Here is a 20,031-nt window from a genome sequence, read left to right as displayed (position 1 = left end):
GAAATTTATTAAGGTCACTACCTACAAAATGTTGACACTCACACCACTTATCCAGTTACATTTCACAAGACCAAGTCCAGTACTGCTGCTTCTCTAAATGCCTCAACAATCCCCACCCTACTCCGTCTTTCACAATAAAGCAATCCCATTTAGATAGAAGCATAGAAAACCTACAGCACAGTACAGGCCCTTCAGCCCACAATGCTGTGCCAAATATGTCCCCACCTTAGAAATTACCTGGAGTTACCCACAGCCCTCTATTTTTCTGAGCTCTGTGTACCTATCCAGGAGTCTCTTAAAAGACCCTATTGTATCCGCTTCCACCACTGTCACCAGCAGCCTATTCCACGCACTCACCGCTCCCTGCGTAAAAAACTTACCCCGACAACTCCTCTGTACCTACGTCCAAGCACCTTAAAACTATGCCCTCTAGTGTTTGCAATTTCAGCCATGGGGAAAAAAGCCTCTGACTATCCACACGATCAACCTCTATCAGGTCACCTCTCATCCTCCATCGCTCCAAGGAGAAAAGGCCAAGTTCACTCAGCCTATTCTCGTAAGGCATGCTCGTCAATCCAGGCAACATTCTTGTAAATCTCCTCTGCACCCTTTCTATGGCTTCCACATCCTTCCTGTAGTGAGGCGACCAGAACTGAGCAGTGTTCATTTTAGAGAAATTGAAATCTTCTACTACTCTAAACCTTTTACACTTACCCTCTGCCAGCTCCTCTATCCCGATTACTGTGAGGAGGCCACTCAGCTTAGTGATAACCACCCCCCCCCCCCCTTTTGTTCCTAAGCTCACCTGGCATAGTGGTTAGTTCAATCACTTTACAGCACCAGCGATCACCAAGCAGGATTTGATTCTCAAGCGTTTGTGAGGAGTTTGTATATTCTCCTTGTGACCACGTGGGTTTTCTCCCACATTCCAAAGACGTATGAGTTGTGACTTGCCATGTTGGTGCTGTAAGCATGGCAACGCTTGTGGACTGCCCCTAGTACAATCCTCCAGCTGTGTTGGTTGATCCATGGTCATTGTAGTTTTTAATGTTTTGATGCATCTGTCAAATAAAGCTAATGTCTTTTTTTAATCTCTGGTGTCTCAAAAAAAACTCTTGCTCAACATCAGTAAAGTTTAATAACTGATCATCGACTTCAGGAAGGGGAAGGAGGATGGAACATGCACCAGTGGGTCAGCAGCTTTATATTGGATTACCTGTCCTGGGCCCAACACATAGATGCATTCATAGACTCTGTTAAGGATGTTTAGCCTATCACTGAACACTCTTAACAAACTTCTACAGATGTTCAAAGTATCCCAACTATTTGCATTATGGTCCTCTACAGCAATTCGAATGTGCAGCAACATAAAAATTTGTAGAGAATAGTCAGCTCTGGTCAATACACCCCTGCTCATCATTGGTGGTATCTACAGGAGGCTTTGCCTCAGGAAAGCAATATCTATCATCAAAGATCTCCACCATACAGGCTTCGCACAGCTACCATTAAGCAGGGGGCACTTAAGCCCGAAGTTCCACACCACTGGGTTCAAGAAAAGCTGCTTCCCTTCAACCATCCAATTCTAGAACTGAGCTGCACAACCCCAATCACTACCTCAGGATAGTAACATTGTGACCATTTTGTATTATAATGGAGTTGTTCCTTGTTCCAACTGTGTAATTTCTTGTACAGTTGTTGTGCACTTTACATATATTTTTATTTTTAATGTGGCTCTACAACTCTGTGCCTGTGATGCTGTTGCAAGTACATTTTCCATTGCACCCGTGATTATGGCAATAAACCCAACCTGATCCTTTAAAGGGCATCTTCCCTCATTAGCACGTTACTCCTTAATCAATATTGTAAAAGAGGAGGTGGTATTACATCTCCATCTCCGTCACTCTCAGTGATTCTGAATCATGGAATGTGTTGCCGGTCCTGCTCTTTCTTTCAGGCATGTCTGGCAATAACAACATCAGCAAACCAACACTCAGTTCATCTGCCTTAATGTCTGATTTGTAGTGATATTAGTTGAAGAATTTAAACACGAGGAAATCTGCAGATGCTGGAAATTCAAGCAACACACACAAAATGCTGGTGGAACACAGCAGGCCAGGCAGCATCTTAGCAAGAAGCACTATCGACATTTCGGGCCGAGACCCTTCGTCACCCTTCCTATAGATGCTGTCTGACCTGCTGCATTCCACCAGCATTTTGTGTGTGTTGCTTAGTTGAAGAATTACTGGTTTGGAGACAGCACTTAAGACACTGCAGATGCTGGAATCTGGAGAAACAAACACCCTGTTGGAAGAACTCGGAGCCAAGTAGCATTGGTGGAGCAGGTGTGAGGTCAGCACTTCAGCTTGAGACTCCACATCAGGACTGAAAGTGAGAGGGAAAACAGCCAGTATAAAGGGGAGGGGATACCAAGATAAAGGCTGGTTGGTGTTAAGTAGATGAAGGACGCCTGAAAGATGGAGGGAGGTGTGGAGATGGGGGACAGGTGCTGGTTGCTGATGGATGGAAGCAGTCAAGGAAAATTAAGAACAGGCAAGAGGAAATCTGCAGATGCTCAAACTGTGAACAACACACACAAAATGCTGGAGGAACTAGCAGGCCAGGCAGCATTTATGGAAAAGAGTAAACAATCAACATTTTGGCCAAGACTCATCAGGACTCATGAAGGGTCTGGACCCAAAACATTAACTGTTTACTCATTTCCATAGATGCTGCCTGGCCTGCTGTGTTCCTCCAGCATTTAGTGTGTGTTGCAATGAAAATTAAGGGCAGATGGAGCCAGGTGGAGGGTAATAAGCAGGGACATTAGTGGCACAGCAGTCACTCTGAACTACACTGGAAACTGTGAATCTGTCTGAGTGTGGATCTGGATCCCAGGATTCAACAGTGCCTTAGCCATGAGTAAGATGTCTTAGCCATCAAGGCTGAGAGCACAATTCACAAGCAAAATGTTATCGCTTCCTAGACAAACCTAACCTAACTAGGTTCATGTACAGAACCAAATTTACAACATTGATGTATTCAAAAAGGCCTCTCTGCAAAATGTAGATCAGAATTTACCATTTACTCTCCTGTCTTCTCCCATTCAACAGCAGCACTGTCTGAAATAAACCAACTTTTTTTTAAATCCATTTTTAAAAAGTTATCCCTTTTGTAAGAGTTGTTTGATAAAAACCTGTTTCCAATAGTAGGACAATCAATGATCAGAGGCCAAAACAACAGAGCAGATTTGGGGAAATTTTACACACAGTTGTCAGGTGGTCAAAATAGGTTCAACACTAACTTTCAAAAGAGATTTGTTTAACTATTGAAAGAAGGAATATTTAAAACATGATAGAAGAGAAAGCAGATGAATTTCAAAGAACCAACACTTCCATTGTGTATAATTCTGTATCTATCAACAAGTTTAAGTTTGAATGAACAAGCCCCAGCTGCATGCGTTCCTCAGCTGTCAGAATTTAATCTTTATAATGAGCTCCTCGCAAGAGCCAAGACTTTTGGCCACTGCCTTAGAAGCTTTAAGAGGGAATTTTCTTGGTTGTATGAACACATCTGGAGACTATCATTACCCAAATGTCTGTCCTCTGCTACAAAGGATGTTGATAACTAATTTGCAATTAAGTACTAGAGTGTATCAATCATTTAAGTTCTCTGTTTAATAAACTCAGACTTAATGGCCATTTTCTCCAATGAGATTGAAATGTACTAAGCAATAATGGCACAGTGTTGATTAAAATGGCAATATTTCATTATTGTGTTTCTTCCCTCTTTATCATTTTTGGTGGTCTGTTTAACATCTGACCACAACAGGTCAATTAGAGATGGAGAATAAATTACTGATCTGGATAAAGGAACTGATGGCTTTATGGCCAAACTTGCAGATGATTCTGAGGTAAGTGAAGGGCAGATTGTGTGACAGAGTCATGGACTCCACAGAATGGCTTCGAAAGTAGGGAAAGTGGGAAAAGAAGTGGCAAATGGAAGGAAGTAACAGGAACTGTGGAGTTACACACTTAAGTAGGAAAAATAAAGCAGTAGATTGTTTCTTAAATGGGAAGCAAATTCAGAAATCAGAGGTGCAAAGGGACTTGGGATCCCTAGTCCAGGATTCCTTAAAGGTTAAGTTGCAGGTTGAGTCGGTAGTAAAGAAAGCAAATGCAATGTTAGCATTCAATTCCAGAGGACTAAAATATGTAAACAAAGATGTACTGCTGAAGAATGAGTGACTGAGGAAGTGGTGCACGGGATAGGCTTTCGGATTTCTGGATCATTGGGATATAACCTGTGCAAGAAAGGACAGTTATACCTGAACCCAAGGGGAACCAATATCATTGCAAGCAGGTTTGCTAGAGCTGTTGGAGAGGGCTTAAACTAATTTGGCAGACTGATGGGAACTGAAGTGATAGAGCTGAGGATGGGGCAGTTGGTATACAAGTTGATGCACTGTGTAGTGAGACTGCAGGCAAGGACAGGCAGATAATTGGCAAAATTGCAGTTAATGGAATGACTGTAACATAGGGGCAAAATCAAAAAGGGTAATCATTTCTAGTTGGTTACAGGTAACGAATGGTATTCCAAAGCAGTAGTACTGGGACTGCTTCTTCTCACATATGTGTCAATGATTTGGATGATGGGATCGATGACTTTGTAACCAAGTTTGTAGACAATATGAGGATAGGTGGAGGGGCAGATAATGTTGAGGAAGCAAGTAGTCTACAGAAGGACAGACAAATTAGACGAATGGGCAAAGAAGTGGCAGGTAGAATATACCATAGGGTAGTGTAGAAGGAATAAAGGCATAGACTATTTTCTAAGTGGGGAAAAATTCAAATATCAGGTAACTTGCAGGTTGAGTTGGTGGTAAGGAAGGCAAATATAATGTTAGTGTTCATTTCAAGAGGACTGGAACATAAGAGCAAGGATGTAATGCTGAGATTTTATAAGGCATTTGGAGTTTGAGAGCAGTTTTGGGCCCCTTATAATCATATAACAATTACAGCACGGAAACAAGCCATCTTGGCCCTTCTAGTCCATGCTGAATGCTTACTGTCACCCAGCCCATAACCATCCATTCCTTTCCTGTCCATATACCTATCCATTTTTTAATGACAAAATCGAACCTGGCTCTACTACTTCCACTGGAAGCTTGTTCCACACAGCTACCACTCTCTGAGTAAAAAAGTTCCCCTGCATGTTACTGCTAAACTTTTGCCCCTTATCTAAGAAAAGGTGTGCTGGCATCGGAGAGGCTTTAGAGGAGGTTCATGAAAATGATTCCGGGAATGAAAGGGTTAACATGTGAAGAGCATTTGATTGGTCTGGGCCTGTACTCATTGGAGTTTTCAAGACTGAGTGGGGATCTCATTAAAACCTATTGAACACTGAAAGGCCTAGGACAGAGTGGATGTAGAGAGGATGTTTCCTTTAGTGGGTGAGTCTAGGACCAGAGGGCACAACCTCAGAATAGAGTGACATCCATTTAGAACAGAGATGAAAAGGAATTTCCTTATCCAGAAGATCTGTGGAATTCATTGCCATAGATGGTTGTGCAGGTCAAGTCACTGAATATATTTAAAGCAGTGGCTGTTAGGTTCTTTGTTGTGAACTGTGTCAAAGGTTACAGGGAGAAGACAGGAAAATGGGGCTAAGAGAGATAATAAATCAGCCACAATGTAACAGTGGAGTAGACTCAAGAGCCGAGTGGCCTAATCTTGCTCCATGTCATCTGGTCCCAGATTCTCCCACCACAGGAAGCATCCTCTTCACATCCACTCTATCAAGTTGATAGGTTTCAATGAGGTTACCCCTCATTCTTCTGAATTCTACCAAATACAGGCCCAGAGCCATCAAACACTCTTCATATAACAAGCCATTCAATCTTTGAATAATTTTCCATTTTCAGCACATGCTTTCTAAATAAGGGACCCAAAACTGCTCACAATACTCCAAGGGAGGCTTTATAAAGTCTCAACATTATATCCTTGCTATTATATTCTAGTCCTCTTGAAATGAATTCTAATATCCCATTTGCCTTCACTACAGATTCAACCTGCAAATTAACCTTTCGGGACTTCTGCACAACGACTTCCAAGTCCCTTAGCACCTCAGTTTTTTGCATTTTCTCTCTATTTAGAAAATAGTCAACCCTTTCATTTCTTCTACCAAAGTGCATGACCATACACTTCTTGAGACTGCATTCCATCTGCTATTTCTTTGTCCATTCTCCTAATTTGTCCTTTTGTAGCCTCTTTCCTTCCTCAAAACTACCTGCCTCTCCACCTGTCTTCTTCATATCATCTGCAAACTTTGCAACAAAGCCGTCGGTTCCAACATTCAAATCATTGACGTTGAATGTAAAAAGAATCAGTTCCAACAAAGACCCCTGTGGAACACCACTACTCACCGGCAGCCAACCAGAAAAGGCTCCCTTTAACACCGCTCTTTGCCTCTTGCCAATCTGGTTTATCCATGTTAGAATCTTTCCTGCAATACCATGGGTTCATAGCTTGTTAAGCAACCTCATGTGACTCACCTTCTCAAAAGTTCTTCCAAAAATCCAAGTACACAACATCAGTTCTTCTTTGTCTATCCTGCTTGTTATTTCTTCAAAGAATTCCAACAGATTCCAACTCTCTGATAGTGGTGTCTGAAAGGAGGTTGCTGTCCAAGTTGCATGCCATCTTGGACAATGACTCCCATCCACTCCATAATGTACTGGTTAGGCACAGGAGTACATTCAGCCAGAGACTCATTCCACTGAGATGCAACACTGAGCGGCATAGGAAGTCATTCCTACCTGTGGCCAACAAAGTTTACAGCTCCTCCCTTGGAGTGTCAGACACCTTGTGCCAATAGGCTGGTCCTGGACTTATTTCCATTTGGCATGATTAACTTATTATTATTTAAAATTTATGGTTTATATTGCTATATTTCTTGACTATTCTTGGTGTGGCTGTAATGAAACCCAGTTTCCCTCGGGATCAATAAAGTATCTCTGTCTGTCTGTCTGTCAGATTTGTCAGGCAAGATTTCCCTTGAGGAAACCATGCTGACTACAGCCTGTTTTATCATCTGCCTCCAAGTATCCTGAGAGCTCATTCTTAATAATCAACTCCAACATCTTCCCAACCACTGAGGTCAGACTAATTGACTTGTAATTTCCTTTCTTCTGCCTCTCTCCGTTCTAATCAATTCTGGTTCATTGCACAACACCCAGTCCAGAAAAGCTGATCCCCTGGTGGGCTGAACCACAAGCTGCTGTAAAAAGCCATTTTGTAGACACTCTAGAATTAACCTCTCTTGGGATCCAGCACCAACCTACTTTTTGCAATCTACCTGCATATTGAAATCCTCCGTGACTATTGTAACATCGGCCTTTTGGCATGCATTTTCTATCTCCCATTGTAATTTGTAGACCACGTCCTTACTATTGTATGGGGATCTGTATACAACTCCCACCAGTCTTTTTACCCTTGCAGTTCCTTAGCTCTATCCACAATGATTCAACACCATCTGACCCAATGTCACCTCTTTCTAATGATTTCATTCATTTTTTACCAACAGAGCAGCACCACTCCCTCTGCCTTCATAGGACATAAAACAATACAGCACAGTACAGGCCCTTTGGCCCACAATGTTGTGCCGACCCTTAAACCCTGCCTCTGATATAACCCTCCACCTTGAATTCCTCCATATACCTGTCTAGTAGTCTCTTTAATTTCACTAGTGTATCTGCCTCCACCACTGACTCAGGCAGTTTATTCCACGCACCAACCACTCTCTGATTAAAAAAATCCCCCTAATATCTCCCTTGAACTTTCCACCCATTACCTTAAAGCCATGTCCTCTTGTATTGAGCAGTGGGGAAAAGGCACTGGCTGTTCACTCTGTCTATTCCTCTTAATATCTTGTATACCTCTATCATGTTCGCTCTCATCCTCCTTCTCTCTAGAAAGTAAAGCCCTAGCTCCCTTAATCTCTGATCATAATGCATACTCTCTAAACCAGGCAGCATCCTGGTAAATCTTCTCTGTACCCTTTCCAATGCTTCCACATCCTTCCTATAGTGAGCAACCAGAACTAGACACAGTACTCCAAGCGTGGCCTAACCAGTTCTACAGAGCTGCATCAACACTCCATGACTCTTAAACTTTATCCCTCGACTTATGAAAGCTAACACTCCATAAGCTTTCTTAACTACCCTATCTACATGTGAGGCAACTTTCAGGGATCTGGTGACACGTACCCCCAGATCCCTCTGCTCCTCCTCACTACCAAGTATCCTGCCATTTACTTTGTACTCTGCCTTGGAGTTTGTCTTTCCAAAGTGTACCACATCACACTTCTCCAGGTTGAACTCCATCTGTCACTTCTCAGCCCACTTCTGCATCCTATCAATGTCTCTCTGCAATCTTCAACAATCCTCAACACTATCCACAACACCACCAACCTTTGTGTTGTCTGCAAACTTGCCAACCCACCCTTCTACCCCCACATCCAGGTCATTAATAAAAATCACTGGAAGTAGAGGTCCCAGAACCGATCCTTGTGGGGCACCACTAGTCACAACCCTCCAATCCAAATGTACTCCCTACACCACGACCCTCTGCCTTCTGCAAGCAAGCCAATTTTGAATCTACCTGGCCAAACTTCCATGGATCCCATGCCTTCTGACTTTCTGAATAAGCCTACCATGTGTTACCTTGTCAAATGCCTTACTAAAATCCATGTAGCTCACATCCACTGCACTCCCCTCATCTATATGTTTGGTCACCTCCTCAAACAACTCTATCATGCTTGTTAGACACAATCTGCCCTTCACAAAGCCATGCTGACTGTCCCTGATCAGACCATGATTCTCTAAATGCCCATAGATTCTATCTCTAAGTATTTTTTCCAACAGCTTTCCCACCACAGACGTAAGGATCACTGGTCTATAATTACCTGGACTATCCCTACTACCTTTTTTGAACAAGGGGACAGCATTTGCCTCCCTCCAATCCTCCGATACCATTCCCATGGACAACGAGGACATAAAAGATCCTAGCCAGAGGCTCAGCAATCTCTGCCCTCACCTCGTGAGCAGCAGCAGCCTGAGGAATACTCTGTCAGGCCCCAGGGACTTATCCGTCCTAATGTATTTTAACAACTCCAACACCTCTTCTCCCTTAATATCAACATGCTCCAGAACATCAACCTCACTCATATTGTCCTCACTGTCATCAAGTTCCCTCTCATTGGTGAATACCGAAGAGAAGTATTCATTGAGGACCTCACTGACTTCCACAGTCTCCAGGCACATCTTCCCACCTTGATCTCTAATCAGTCCTATCTTCACTCCTGTCAACTTTTTGTTCTTCACATAATTGAAGAATGCCTTGGGGTTTTCCTTTACCCTACTCACCAAGGCCTTCTCACGGCCTTCTTGCTCTCCTCAGCCCCTTCTTAAGCTCCTTTCTTGCTGCCCTATATTCCTCAATAGACTCATCTGATCCTTGCTTCCCAAACCTCATGTATGCTGCCTTCTTCCACCTGACTAGATTCTCCACCTCACTTGTCACCCATGGTTCCTTCACCCTACCATTCTTTATCTTCCTCACCGGGACAAATTTATCCCTCACATCCCGCAAGAGATCCCTGAACATCAACCACATGTCCATAGTACATTTCCCTGAAAAAACATCATCCCAATTCACACCCACAAGTTCTAGCCTTATAGCCTCATAATTTGCCCTTCCCCAATTAAGAATTTTCCTGTGGTCTCTGATTGTATCCTTTTCCATGATAATGCTAAAGGTCAGGGAGCAGTGATCACTGTTCCCCAGATGCTCACCCACTGTGAGATCTGTGACCTGATCCAGTTCATTACCTAATACTATGGCATTCCCCTAGGTGGCATGTCTTTCTTTCTTTTTCAGTCTTTTTATTGAATTTTTCAAAAACAGATACGTAACGGTCAGAATAGTACAAAAGGAGTGAGATTACATTGTTGGCAATTAACACATGAGTAAAAACTATAGGTAACACCAATATTATAAACCTCCCAAACCCTTGATATAAACAAGATACAAATAAAATTGAAAAGATGGAAAAAAAAACCAAATTGAAAAATCAAAAACAAAGTAAACTAAACACAACTAAACCTAAACTAAAAAAAAGCTGGGCTATTCTATTAAATCAAAAAAAATTATTACTGTCGTCAACTCCACTCCTCTACTCAAATTAATGAATAATATAAAGGAATCAGAAAAGTTCAAATTACATTCTGTGAAAGTATTGAATAAAAGGCCTCCAAGTTTCTTCAAATTTAACCGAGGGATCAAAGGTACCACTTCCAATTTTTTCTAAGTTTAAACAGGATATGGTTTGGGAAAACCATTGGAGGACTCATCTCTTTCCAATTCAATAAAATAGATCTTCTAGCCATTAAGGTAGCAAATGCAATCATCCGCCGAGCTGCAGAGGGCTGATCAATCATTGGTAAGCCAGAAATTGCAGTGATAGGGTAAGGTTGTAAATCAATGTGCAGAACTGTAGAGAATGTATCAAAAATATCTTTCCAAAATTTTTCCAAAGGAGAGGAAGACCAAAACATATGAGTCAGAGAGGCTACCTCAGAGTGACATCTGTCACAAAATTGGATGTATATGTGAGTAAAAATGAGCTAATTTATCTTTAGACGTATGAGCCCTATGTACCACTTTAAATTGAATCAACGTATGTCTAGCACAAATAAAAGAGAAATTAACTAATTGAAAATTTTTTTCCCAATTCTCTAAAGGTAAAGAAAGTTGAAGTTCCTTCTCCCATTCATTTTTAATTTTATCGAATATATCTGGCTGTATATTCATAATCATATCATAAATGATTGCTATTAAACCCTTTTGATAAGGGTTTAAGCCTAAAAAATTTTCCATGGTATCAGTTGGATATGAAATTGGAAAAGTAGGTAACATCGTATTTAAACAAATCTTTGATCTGTAAGTATCTAAAAAAAATGGGATCTGGGCAAATTATATTTATTAGACAACTGTTCAAAAGACATGAAACAGTTATCCAAAAATAAATCACGAAAACATATTATACCCTTCACTTTCCAAACCAAAGAGGTATGATCCATGACAGAGGGTTGAAAGAAAAATTTAGATATAATAGGGCTTGATAAAATAAATTTATTCAAGCCAAAAAATTTATGAAACTGAAACCATATTCAAAATGTATGTTTAATTATTGGTTTATTTGTTTATTCAATTTAGAAAAAACCAAGGGAAGCGAGGTCCCTAAGATGGAAGTCAATGAAAATCCTTGTGCAGAATTACATTCAAGATGAACCCATTGTGGACTGACGTTAATATCCACATCTTGTGTCCAAAATATTAAATATCAAATATTAATTGCCCAATAATAAAATCTTAAATTCAGCAGTGCCAGGCCACAATTCTTTGGATTTCTGCAAGTATTTTTTACTTAGCCTCAGATTTTTATTTTGCTGTATATATGATGAAATTTTAGAATCAATAGTATCAAAAAAGGATTTAGGAATAAAGATTGGTACCGCTTGGAAAAGATATAAAAATTTAGGTAACATCATCATTTTAATAGCATTGATTCAACCAATCAATGATATAGATAGTAAGGACCATTTAGTAAGCAATTGTTTAACCTGGTCTATTAAAGGTGAAAAATTGATGTTAAATAAATCCTTATGTTTTTTAGTAATCTTAACATCTAGATAAGCAAAATAATCTGTAACCAATCTAAATGGTTAACATCTATAAATTGGAACTTGCATATTTAAAGGGAAAAGTTCACTCTTATTAAGATTCAGTTTATAACCAGAAAAGTCACTAAACTGAGCAAGCAAGGATATAACAGCAGGAATGGATTTCTCAGGGTTCGAAATATATAACAAATCATCTGCATATAATAATAACTTGTGTATCACATTTCCATGGGAAATGCCAAATATAGAAGGTGAGTCACGAATAGCAATAGCTAATGGTTCCAGGGCAATATCAAATAACAATGGGCTAAGAGGACAACCTTGCCTCGTGCCCCAAAACAATTGAAGAAAAGGAGATCTTATATTTTTGGTAAGTACCGAAGCCATGGGGCATAATATATCAATATAACCCAAGATGTAAACTGCAGGCTAAAATTAAACTTCTCAAGCTTACTAAATAAGTTTGGCCATTCAACTCTATCGAATACTCTCTTGGCATCCAATGAGATAACACATTCTGGAACTCTAGCTGAGGGAGGATAAACAATATTCATTAATCTCCTAATATTAAAGGACGAATAGCGTTTTTTAATAAATCCGGTCTGATCAACCGAAATAATTCAAGGACATATATTCTCCAATCCAGTTGCCACTATTTTCAAAAAAATCTTAGAATCTACATTCAATAAAGATATAGGCCTATATGATGTGCATTCAGTGGGATCTTTATCTTTTTTTTAAGAATTAAGGAAATAGAGGCACCATAAAAAAATTGTGGTAACTTACCTATAAATAATGCATCCTTAAAGATTTTACATAGCCAGGGAGAAAGTATAGTAGAGAATCATTTTAAAAATTCTACTGTATAACCATCTGGGCCAGGTGCTTTACCTGAATTCTTCGAAGAAATTGCATCTTTTATTTCTTGTTCCTTATAGGAGCATCTAATACTAAACATTCATTAGGTGATAATTTTGGAACATTCAATTTCCTTAAGAATTCATGCATTATAGTGGGGTCATCAAGAGATTCTGATTGATATAAGGAGGTATAAAATTCTTGAAAAGATTTGTTTATCTCATCATGATCAACCATCATAGCATCTCATTTATGAAATTTAATAATTTGATGTTTAACCGAAGCAGATTTCAATTGATGAGCCAATAGTTTATCAGATTTATCACGATGTATATAAAATTGACTCCTAGACTTAATTAATTGATTTTCAATTGAGGATGTTAAAAGTAAACAATGCAGCATTTGAAGTTCAACCCTTTTTTATAAAGCTCCTGACTAGGAGCAATAGAGTATATCTTGTCAATTGTTTTAATTTTATCAACCAATGTAAAAATCTCTTCATTAATTCATTTTTGCAGTCCAGCAGAATATGAGATCATCTGTCCACAGATGTATGCTTTAAAAGTATCCCATAAACCCCGCTGGAAATTACATCCGTAGAGTTTGTTGAAAAGAAAAAATTAATCTGTTCCTTAATGAAATTCACAAAGTCCGAGTCATGTAGTAATACAGAATTGGATCGCCATTGACCAAAACTAGAAGGCGTATCCATTAGTTTAATAGAAAGCTTCAGTGGCGCATGGTCAGAGATGACAATGGAATCATAATTACAGTCAGTAACAGAGGGAATTAGACGAGAGTCAATTAAAAAAGTAGTCAATTCTAGAATAACTACGATAAACATGAGAAAAGAATGAAAACTCTTTTTCCTTTGGATGTAGAAACCTCCAATTTTTGAAATTCCAAACTCAAGCATAAAGGAAATAATAAAGGTATTGGATTTATTCGGATGTGCCTGATTAGACCTAGATCTATCCATTGAAGGATTTAAACAACAATTAAGATCTCCTCCCATTATCAACATATAGTCATTTAAATTGGGAAGGGATGTGAATAAGTGTTTAAAAATTCAGGATAATCAACATAAACATTAACCATATCCACTTTTTTATTGCAGTGTAGGCCAATGATTACCAAAAATCTACCATTCGAATCTGAAATTGTTTCGTAATGAACAAATGAAATAGACAAATCTATAAAAATAGAAACACTTTTCACATTAGCCTGGGAAATTGAATGGTAGTGTTGGTCTTTCCAAAACCTGAAAAAACGCTGATTATCCTCTTTCCTCACATGAATTTCTCATGCAAAAATAATACGGGCTATCATTCTGCATGTACTCCGTTTGTTAATCAAAATGGTTTCTTTGTTTGTTAAAAGTAAAACTGTTTCTTTGTTCTGCTAACTGGTGAGAGAGTGTTGTCTTGCAGAGCATTCTCAAAGCTTTTCACAGCCTGTTTAGGTTTAGAATTGCTGATAACGGGGATCGTATACAAGCCTCACCAGCGCCTCCGCTGGAAATTGTCTGGGGCGTCTACTAACAGGGCTTCGCCCACCGGCACTCCAGGGAATCTGGGGGTCCCCATCACGAGTGCCACCTCCCCTGGTCAGATCACCTTAGGCCTTGCCTGCATATGCCACACCGTCTCTCGTTTACACTTCGGGTCCAGCCTTTGGGGGGCACCCCCTTCTTCGAATACCGCCCAAAACACTGGATGCACCAAGAGGATCTCCAGGAAGTTCTCCCCCAACTTCTCCTTACAAGCTCCCAGGAGCCGTCACACAACGGGGGAGTTGGTCCCCAGCAGGTGGGCAGCACCACCGGTTTCCACCGGGTCTGAACACACCAACGTCCCAATGAGACCAACATCTCGACGCTCCCACATCGCCCTCCGAGAACTCCAATTTCACTGACAGGTATCCATCATACGAATAATCACCCTCATTCACGCCCCAAATCTGCAGTATGTCAAATGGGGATACGGGCAAGTGCTTTGTTGTTAAAAGTTTGTTGTAGAACGACTGGTACAATAAGGTCACCTGCGATCCCGTATCGAGAACGGCTTTTGCGTAAACTCCCTCTAGAAGTAGGTACACACTGGCACGGGGTCCTATCAGCCCATCCAGAATAAAGGCTTGGGCTGCCGGTGGTCCCCTGGCTGATTTCTGGGAGCGTTTCTCCAGAGGCTCCAGGCCCTTCCCCTACTGAGTTAGGTGTGAGGAGGGAGGGTGTTGATGAGCAGACTGAGAGGCAGCCAGCATTGGAGGGAGAGAGGGTGGAACCCCAACACAAGCCAGAGGGTTCTCAGGTGAAGAGGGAGCCCAGTGAGGGAGAGGGTGGGGGTCCGACAAGTAGGCCTGGGGTGTCCCCATGGGGTCTGAGGCAAAAGGGTCGGCAGAAGGGGTACGGAGATCTCAGAGAAGTAGGCACCCCCCCGGAGCGGTTGACATATGCAGTGCCAGGAGAACTAAGTGTGATCTCTACTGCCCTGGGCAGTTATGTCGCTGCTTTCTGCACCTGGGTTGGGTTTTGTGTTCTGCAAGAAGCATTGCCCTCTCTATCCCTTTTAAAAAACTGAAATCCAGGAATATTGAGAATCCATTCCTGTCCTGGTGCCAGCCGTCTCTGTAATGGCCACTACATCATAATTCCATGCATGTATCCAAGCTCTCAGTGCATCACTGTCCTTCAGACATAACGTGTATCCTTAGACATTAAGCTCCCAGCTATAATCTTTCAGTCATGAGTCAGTGATGCCTACAGCAATATACTTGCCAATCTGTAACTGTGCTGCAAGTTCATCTACCTTATTCTGTGTACTGCACGCATTCAAATATAACACCTTCAGTCCTATATTCACCCTTTTCGATTTTGTCCACCTTTTAAGTTGTACCTCATCCGGTTGACTACAATTTTGCCCTTTCAACAGCCTCTCCTCACCACACATTGCTCTGTTTGTAAACTAGTTGCCTCATCTTCACTATTATCCACCTTTCCTATGATATTGCTGTACTGAAATATACACAGCTCAGGACATTAGTCACTCCATGCGCAACCTTTTGATTCCTAACTTTGTCTGATGTCTTGCCAACATCTGCCTCCACAATCTCTTCACTAACTGTTCTGGCAGTCTGGTTCCCATCCCCCTGCAACTCTAGTTTAAACCCCACCATGCAACATTTACAAACCTTCCTGCTAGGATATTAGCCCCCCTCTAGTTCAGGTGCAAAACGTCCCATCCGTACAGGACCCACCTTCCCTGGAAGAGAGCCCAATGATGCCCTCCCTCCTACACCAACATATTAAACTGTATAATCTTCCTAGTTCTGTCCTCACAAGCATGTGGCATGGATAGCAATCCTGAGATCACAACCCTAGAGGTCCTGCCCTTTAACTTAGCACCTGACTTCCTAAACTCACTATGCAGAACCTCATCACCTGTCCTGCCCATGTAATTGATACCTATGTGGAGCACAACTTCTCACTGTTCACCCTCCCACTTAATTATACTGAGGATTTGATCAAGGATGTCTCGTATCCTGGCACCTGGGAGGGAACATACATTCTGGGAATCTCAGTCTCGCCCACAGAACCTCCTCCTATTCGTTTCCCTAACTAACAAATCCCTTTCACCATAGCGTGCCTCTTCTCTCCCCTACCATTCTGATTCAGTGCCTGAGACTGGACCACTGTGGCTTTCCTCTGTTAGGTCAACCACCCCCTCCCAGCAAATCCAAAGTGATAAACCTGTTGTTGAGGGAGATGGCCACAGGGGTGCTCTGTCTTTCCCCTTTCCTGACTTCTTCCAGTTTCCTGTGTCCCACACCTTGGGTATAACTACCTCTCTATGCGCCCTGTCTATCACCCCTTCAGCTTCCTGAATGATTGGAGTTCCAGCTCCAGCTCCAGCTCCTTAATGCTGATTGTTTGATGTTTCAGCTGGATGCACTTCTCACAGACGTAGGGAGACACCGGAGGGTCTCCCTGCCTTCCTGCAAGAGGAGCATTCTACTATCCTGCCTGGCATCTCTACTGTCCTAGCTGAGCAGATATAAAAAAGGGAAGGAAAAAAACAACTTAACTTAGAACTTTACTTTTTTTTCTCTGACCAAAGCTTCTCTTTGCTGAAGCCTCAAAGAGTTTAGGCCTCAAGATTCCCACTCTGACTCTGTCCACTCAGACAGCTGCTGCAATGATGTCATATATTTATACAGCATGGAAAGTGGCCGTCATCGACACCCACCAAATCTCCTACCCGAGTTCATCCCATTTGCCTGTTTCTATTTGTGCCACTTCAGGTATGTAGAAATTCATTCAATTTTAGTCAGGGTATTAAGTTATATTATGTATCATTTTCTTGAATGCCAGACAACAAAAAGTAGAGTAAATTTGACCTGAGAAAAGCTGCTTAAATCATTAAAAGTGTACTGAGAATACCCACTGAGGGAGATCTTGACAGTACATTGAGTTCCTGAATGAACCTGTCCAAACTAGTCCATACTCCAAACCTGCTTTAATATAATGTCAGGTGATTTTGGCAAGTTGACAATGTGACAAATGTCACCTTATTTCTTGGCACTGGTTAACTGAAAGCAGTTAACTTCTTGGAAACGTAACTTCCTCTCCTTCCATCTCATTATAATTTATTTGTAGGTTGAAATTTATGTTGTCGGATATTAAACTCCATTTTTTAAATTATTGCTGTAAGTCTCAAGTACAAAAAGAAAAATTAAAATCCATAGATTTTATTTATCCATTGAATGAGGTTTTAAGACTTTTCCAGAACTTTTGAGAAACGTGGATACTGGTGGATACCTGGAGGATATATCAGGTTGCATGGAATTCAAGGGAAGCTAGTGAAATGACAGGAAGCAGAGGATGATTGTTGAAGGTTGATTTTCCAACTGCAGGATTGAAAATACCAGATATCTATACTGGGACTTCTGTCATTCATTATGTATTGGCACGCAAACGGGCTGGATACGAATGTACAGGGTGAAATTAGCAAGTTTGCTAATGACACCTAAACCAGGGGTCCTGCTAATTTGAAACAGGTTACAATGAATTACAAAGAGATTTTGATCAGTCAGGTAGATGGGTTGATTTCAACTTGATAAGTGTGAAGTGATGCACTTGGACAGTCAAACTTACAGAGTAAGTGGCAGGGAACAGGCTAGTGTTGTGCAACAGAGGGACCAGGGAGTACAGTTCTTTGAAAGGGGCAACGCAAGTAGGTAGGGTAGTGAAGGAAGCATTTAGCACATTGGCTGCCCTTCAGAAGTGGCGACATCATGTTTCTGCTATGTAAGCTGTTGATGGGAACAGTTTGTGCAGTTTGGGCCACTCTGCTTTAGGAAATAAACTGTCAGGCTGGAGAGGGTGCAGGAGAAATTGTTGCATTGTCTAGAGGACTGGAGATATAGTGAGAGCTTGGCCATGGTGGAACTTTATTCCCTGTAGGGGTGACCTCGTAGAATAGTGGTTACCAACCTTTTCAAGCCCAAGATCCCCTACCTCGGCCTTAGTGAAAGGCAAGATGGCGGTCGCAGTCCGGAGAGAGCGACCGAGCGAGGAGTGCAACAGGGCACCCACTCGCCCCCCTTGTAGGATCTATTGGCTGACAAAAGTTTGTTTCAGTAGATCACAACGCGGTAGCTGCTCTGCTACTTACGAAATCCTGAGCCCAAATTAGGATGTCTGCGAATATCTTAGCACCGGGTTCCCCACGAACATTCAGTGTGGTAAACAGGTTCAGAGGCGGTACCCATCTATCCGCTCTCCAGGCCAGTAGCAACGGCACTTCCCGCCGGCCAGTTACCCGAGGCCAGCCAGTGATCTCTGGCGCGAGGGTGTCACTGCGTTTAGGCGACTGATGATCTCGCGTGGGTTCAAGTTCAACAGTCAGCGTGACAGGGAATGAGGAAAGGTGCAACTGGCTCATATCGTTTCCCCGCGGCCCGGTGGTTGGGGACCACTGAATTACACTGTGTAGTGTGGGGGGAGCTACGTGTATGCGCACTGGGCAGAAAGAATGGAACTAAAACCCCACAACCCGGAAACAATCTCTCAACAGTATTTGTGTATTTATTTTTCTTTTTGTTTCGGGATCTACTGGGAAAGTCTCAACGATCAACCAGTCGATCGCGATCGAAGGGTTGGTGACCACTATCACAGAAGTTTATATAATCATGAGGGGTATGGATAAGTTTGGTGGTCAGAGTCTTTACCCCTGGGTTGGGGAGTCCAAAACTAGAAGGCACAGATACAGGTTAAGAGGAGAAAATTTTAAGAGACCTGAAAAGTAATTTATTTATAGAAGGGCCAGAGGACATGATGAAGGTAGGTGCAATTATAAAATTGGATAGGTACGTAGAGGAGAGGAGCTTGGAGGGTTATGGGCCTGGGACTAGCAGGGAGGAACATGTGGTCAGCGTGGATCATTTAGGCCAAAGGGCCTGTTTTGCTGCTGTATTACTCTATGACTGTTTTTTCTGTACTTACTGCTGGGACATGCAACATCAACTGATCACTCAAAGATCTGTTAACTGCAGCTATGATTTATTTACAGTCTAGTCATGAACAACAAAAACTCACAAACCCGCCATGAGTTTAAATGTGAAGAAGTGATCAACAGGGCAGTGGTGTAATAACACTACCCGAATGGGTGATCAGGTAGGCTTTCTGACCCTACAACACTCTGCTTGTGAACAAAGTGTCTAACCCTCTGAGATTGCTCTGGGGTCATGAAAATATTACATTAACATCCTGCCGACTATGACAGGAACCCGGGGAGTGAAGTTGTAGAAGCATTTTGTTTGTGTTGGAGGCAGCTCCAGTCCCATCCATACTGAATCGTGTTGAGGCTCCAGACCCAGTGTTTCTTCTCTATGTAGTTCATCAGCATCCCATCTTGTTGAACCGTGCCTCAAGAGTGAAAATACATTTATACAACCTTAAAAATCCCAGTTCACATGTACGCACGTTGATACGGGCCACACAACTTCTGATGTCACGTGACCTTCAACACATCCCACTGTTGGCTGTAAAGCTTGGGCTGACAAGGTGTGGTGCCCACCTGGTTGGCATCTAACTTGGCTGCTTGGCTGTCCAAGCATGCCCCAGTTATAAGGTGCTGGATAGCTCCTCCCTTCAGCGTCCATTTCTGAAATTAACAGTAAAGAGGCAATGATTATATACAGTTACTGACAGATTTTAACCTCATTTGGTGCATCCCAATGTGATTCACAGACATTATACAGAAAACATTGTTGGATTTCATGGATAGCAATGTGCTAATAACATTGTGCTATTAGTAAAATCTATTGTTTGGGACACCCCTTTACGTACTCATGGAATCAGTAATGTCCTTTTTTCATCCCATCTGACAGAAGATGCCTTCTGTGATGGGTTTGGCAAATCTCCAATGCCAAGT

At 41.7% G+C, this 20,031-nt stretch overlaps 2 protein-coding genes across 16 annotated transcripts in view; one reads left to right on the top strand and one right to left on the bottom strand.

Annotated features, from left to right (window-relative positions):
- LOC132382214 (enhancer of rudimentary homolog) overlaps positions 1–12,060 on the top strand; it is a 111,180-nt gene extending 99,120 nt beyond the window's left edge. For 2 of the 15 annotated variants that reach the window (XM_059952315.1, XM_059952245.1), the window contains 2 exons: positions 3,829–3,910; positions 11,274–12,060. In XM_059952315.1, coding sequence (XP_059808298.1) covers positions 3,829–3,910; positions 11,274–11,301 — 110 coding nt within the window. In that variant the 3' untranslated portion in view covers positions 11,302–12,060. Of the gene's footprint in view, positions 1–3,828; positions 3,911–10,593; positions 10,667–11,273 lie in introns of all 15 variants that reach the window. The other 13 variants (XM_059952354.1, XM_059952345.1, XR_009508251.1 and 10 more) reach the window with 12 other exon arrangements.
- Positions 12,061–16,896: 4,836 nt separating this feature from the next.
- galnt16 (UDP-N-acetyl-alpha-D-galactosamine:polypeptide N-acetylgalactosaminyltransferase 16) overlaps positions 16,897–20,031 on the bottom strand; it is a 306,525-nt gene continuing 303,390 nt past the window's right edge. The window contains exon 15 of the mRNA XM_059952055.1: positions 16,897–19,761. Within this exon, the coding sequence (XP_059808038.1) occupies positions 19,609–19,761 (153 nt within the window). The 3' untranslated portion in view covers positions 16,897–19,608. The remainder of the gene's footprint in view (positions 19,762–20,031) is intronic.

Source organism: Hypanus sabinus, chromosome 2 (assembly GCF_030144855.1).
Source record: "Hypanus sabinus isolate sHypSab1 chromosome 2, sHypSab1.hap1, whole genome shotgun sequence".
NCBI lineage: Eukaryota > Metazoa > Chordata > Chondrichthyes > Myliobatiformes > Dasyatidae > Hypanus > Hypanus sabinus.
Note: the sequence above shows the minus strand (reverse complement) of the source record. Positions and strands in the feature narration are given on the sequence as shown.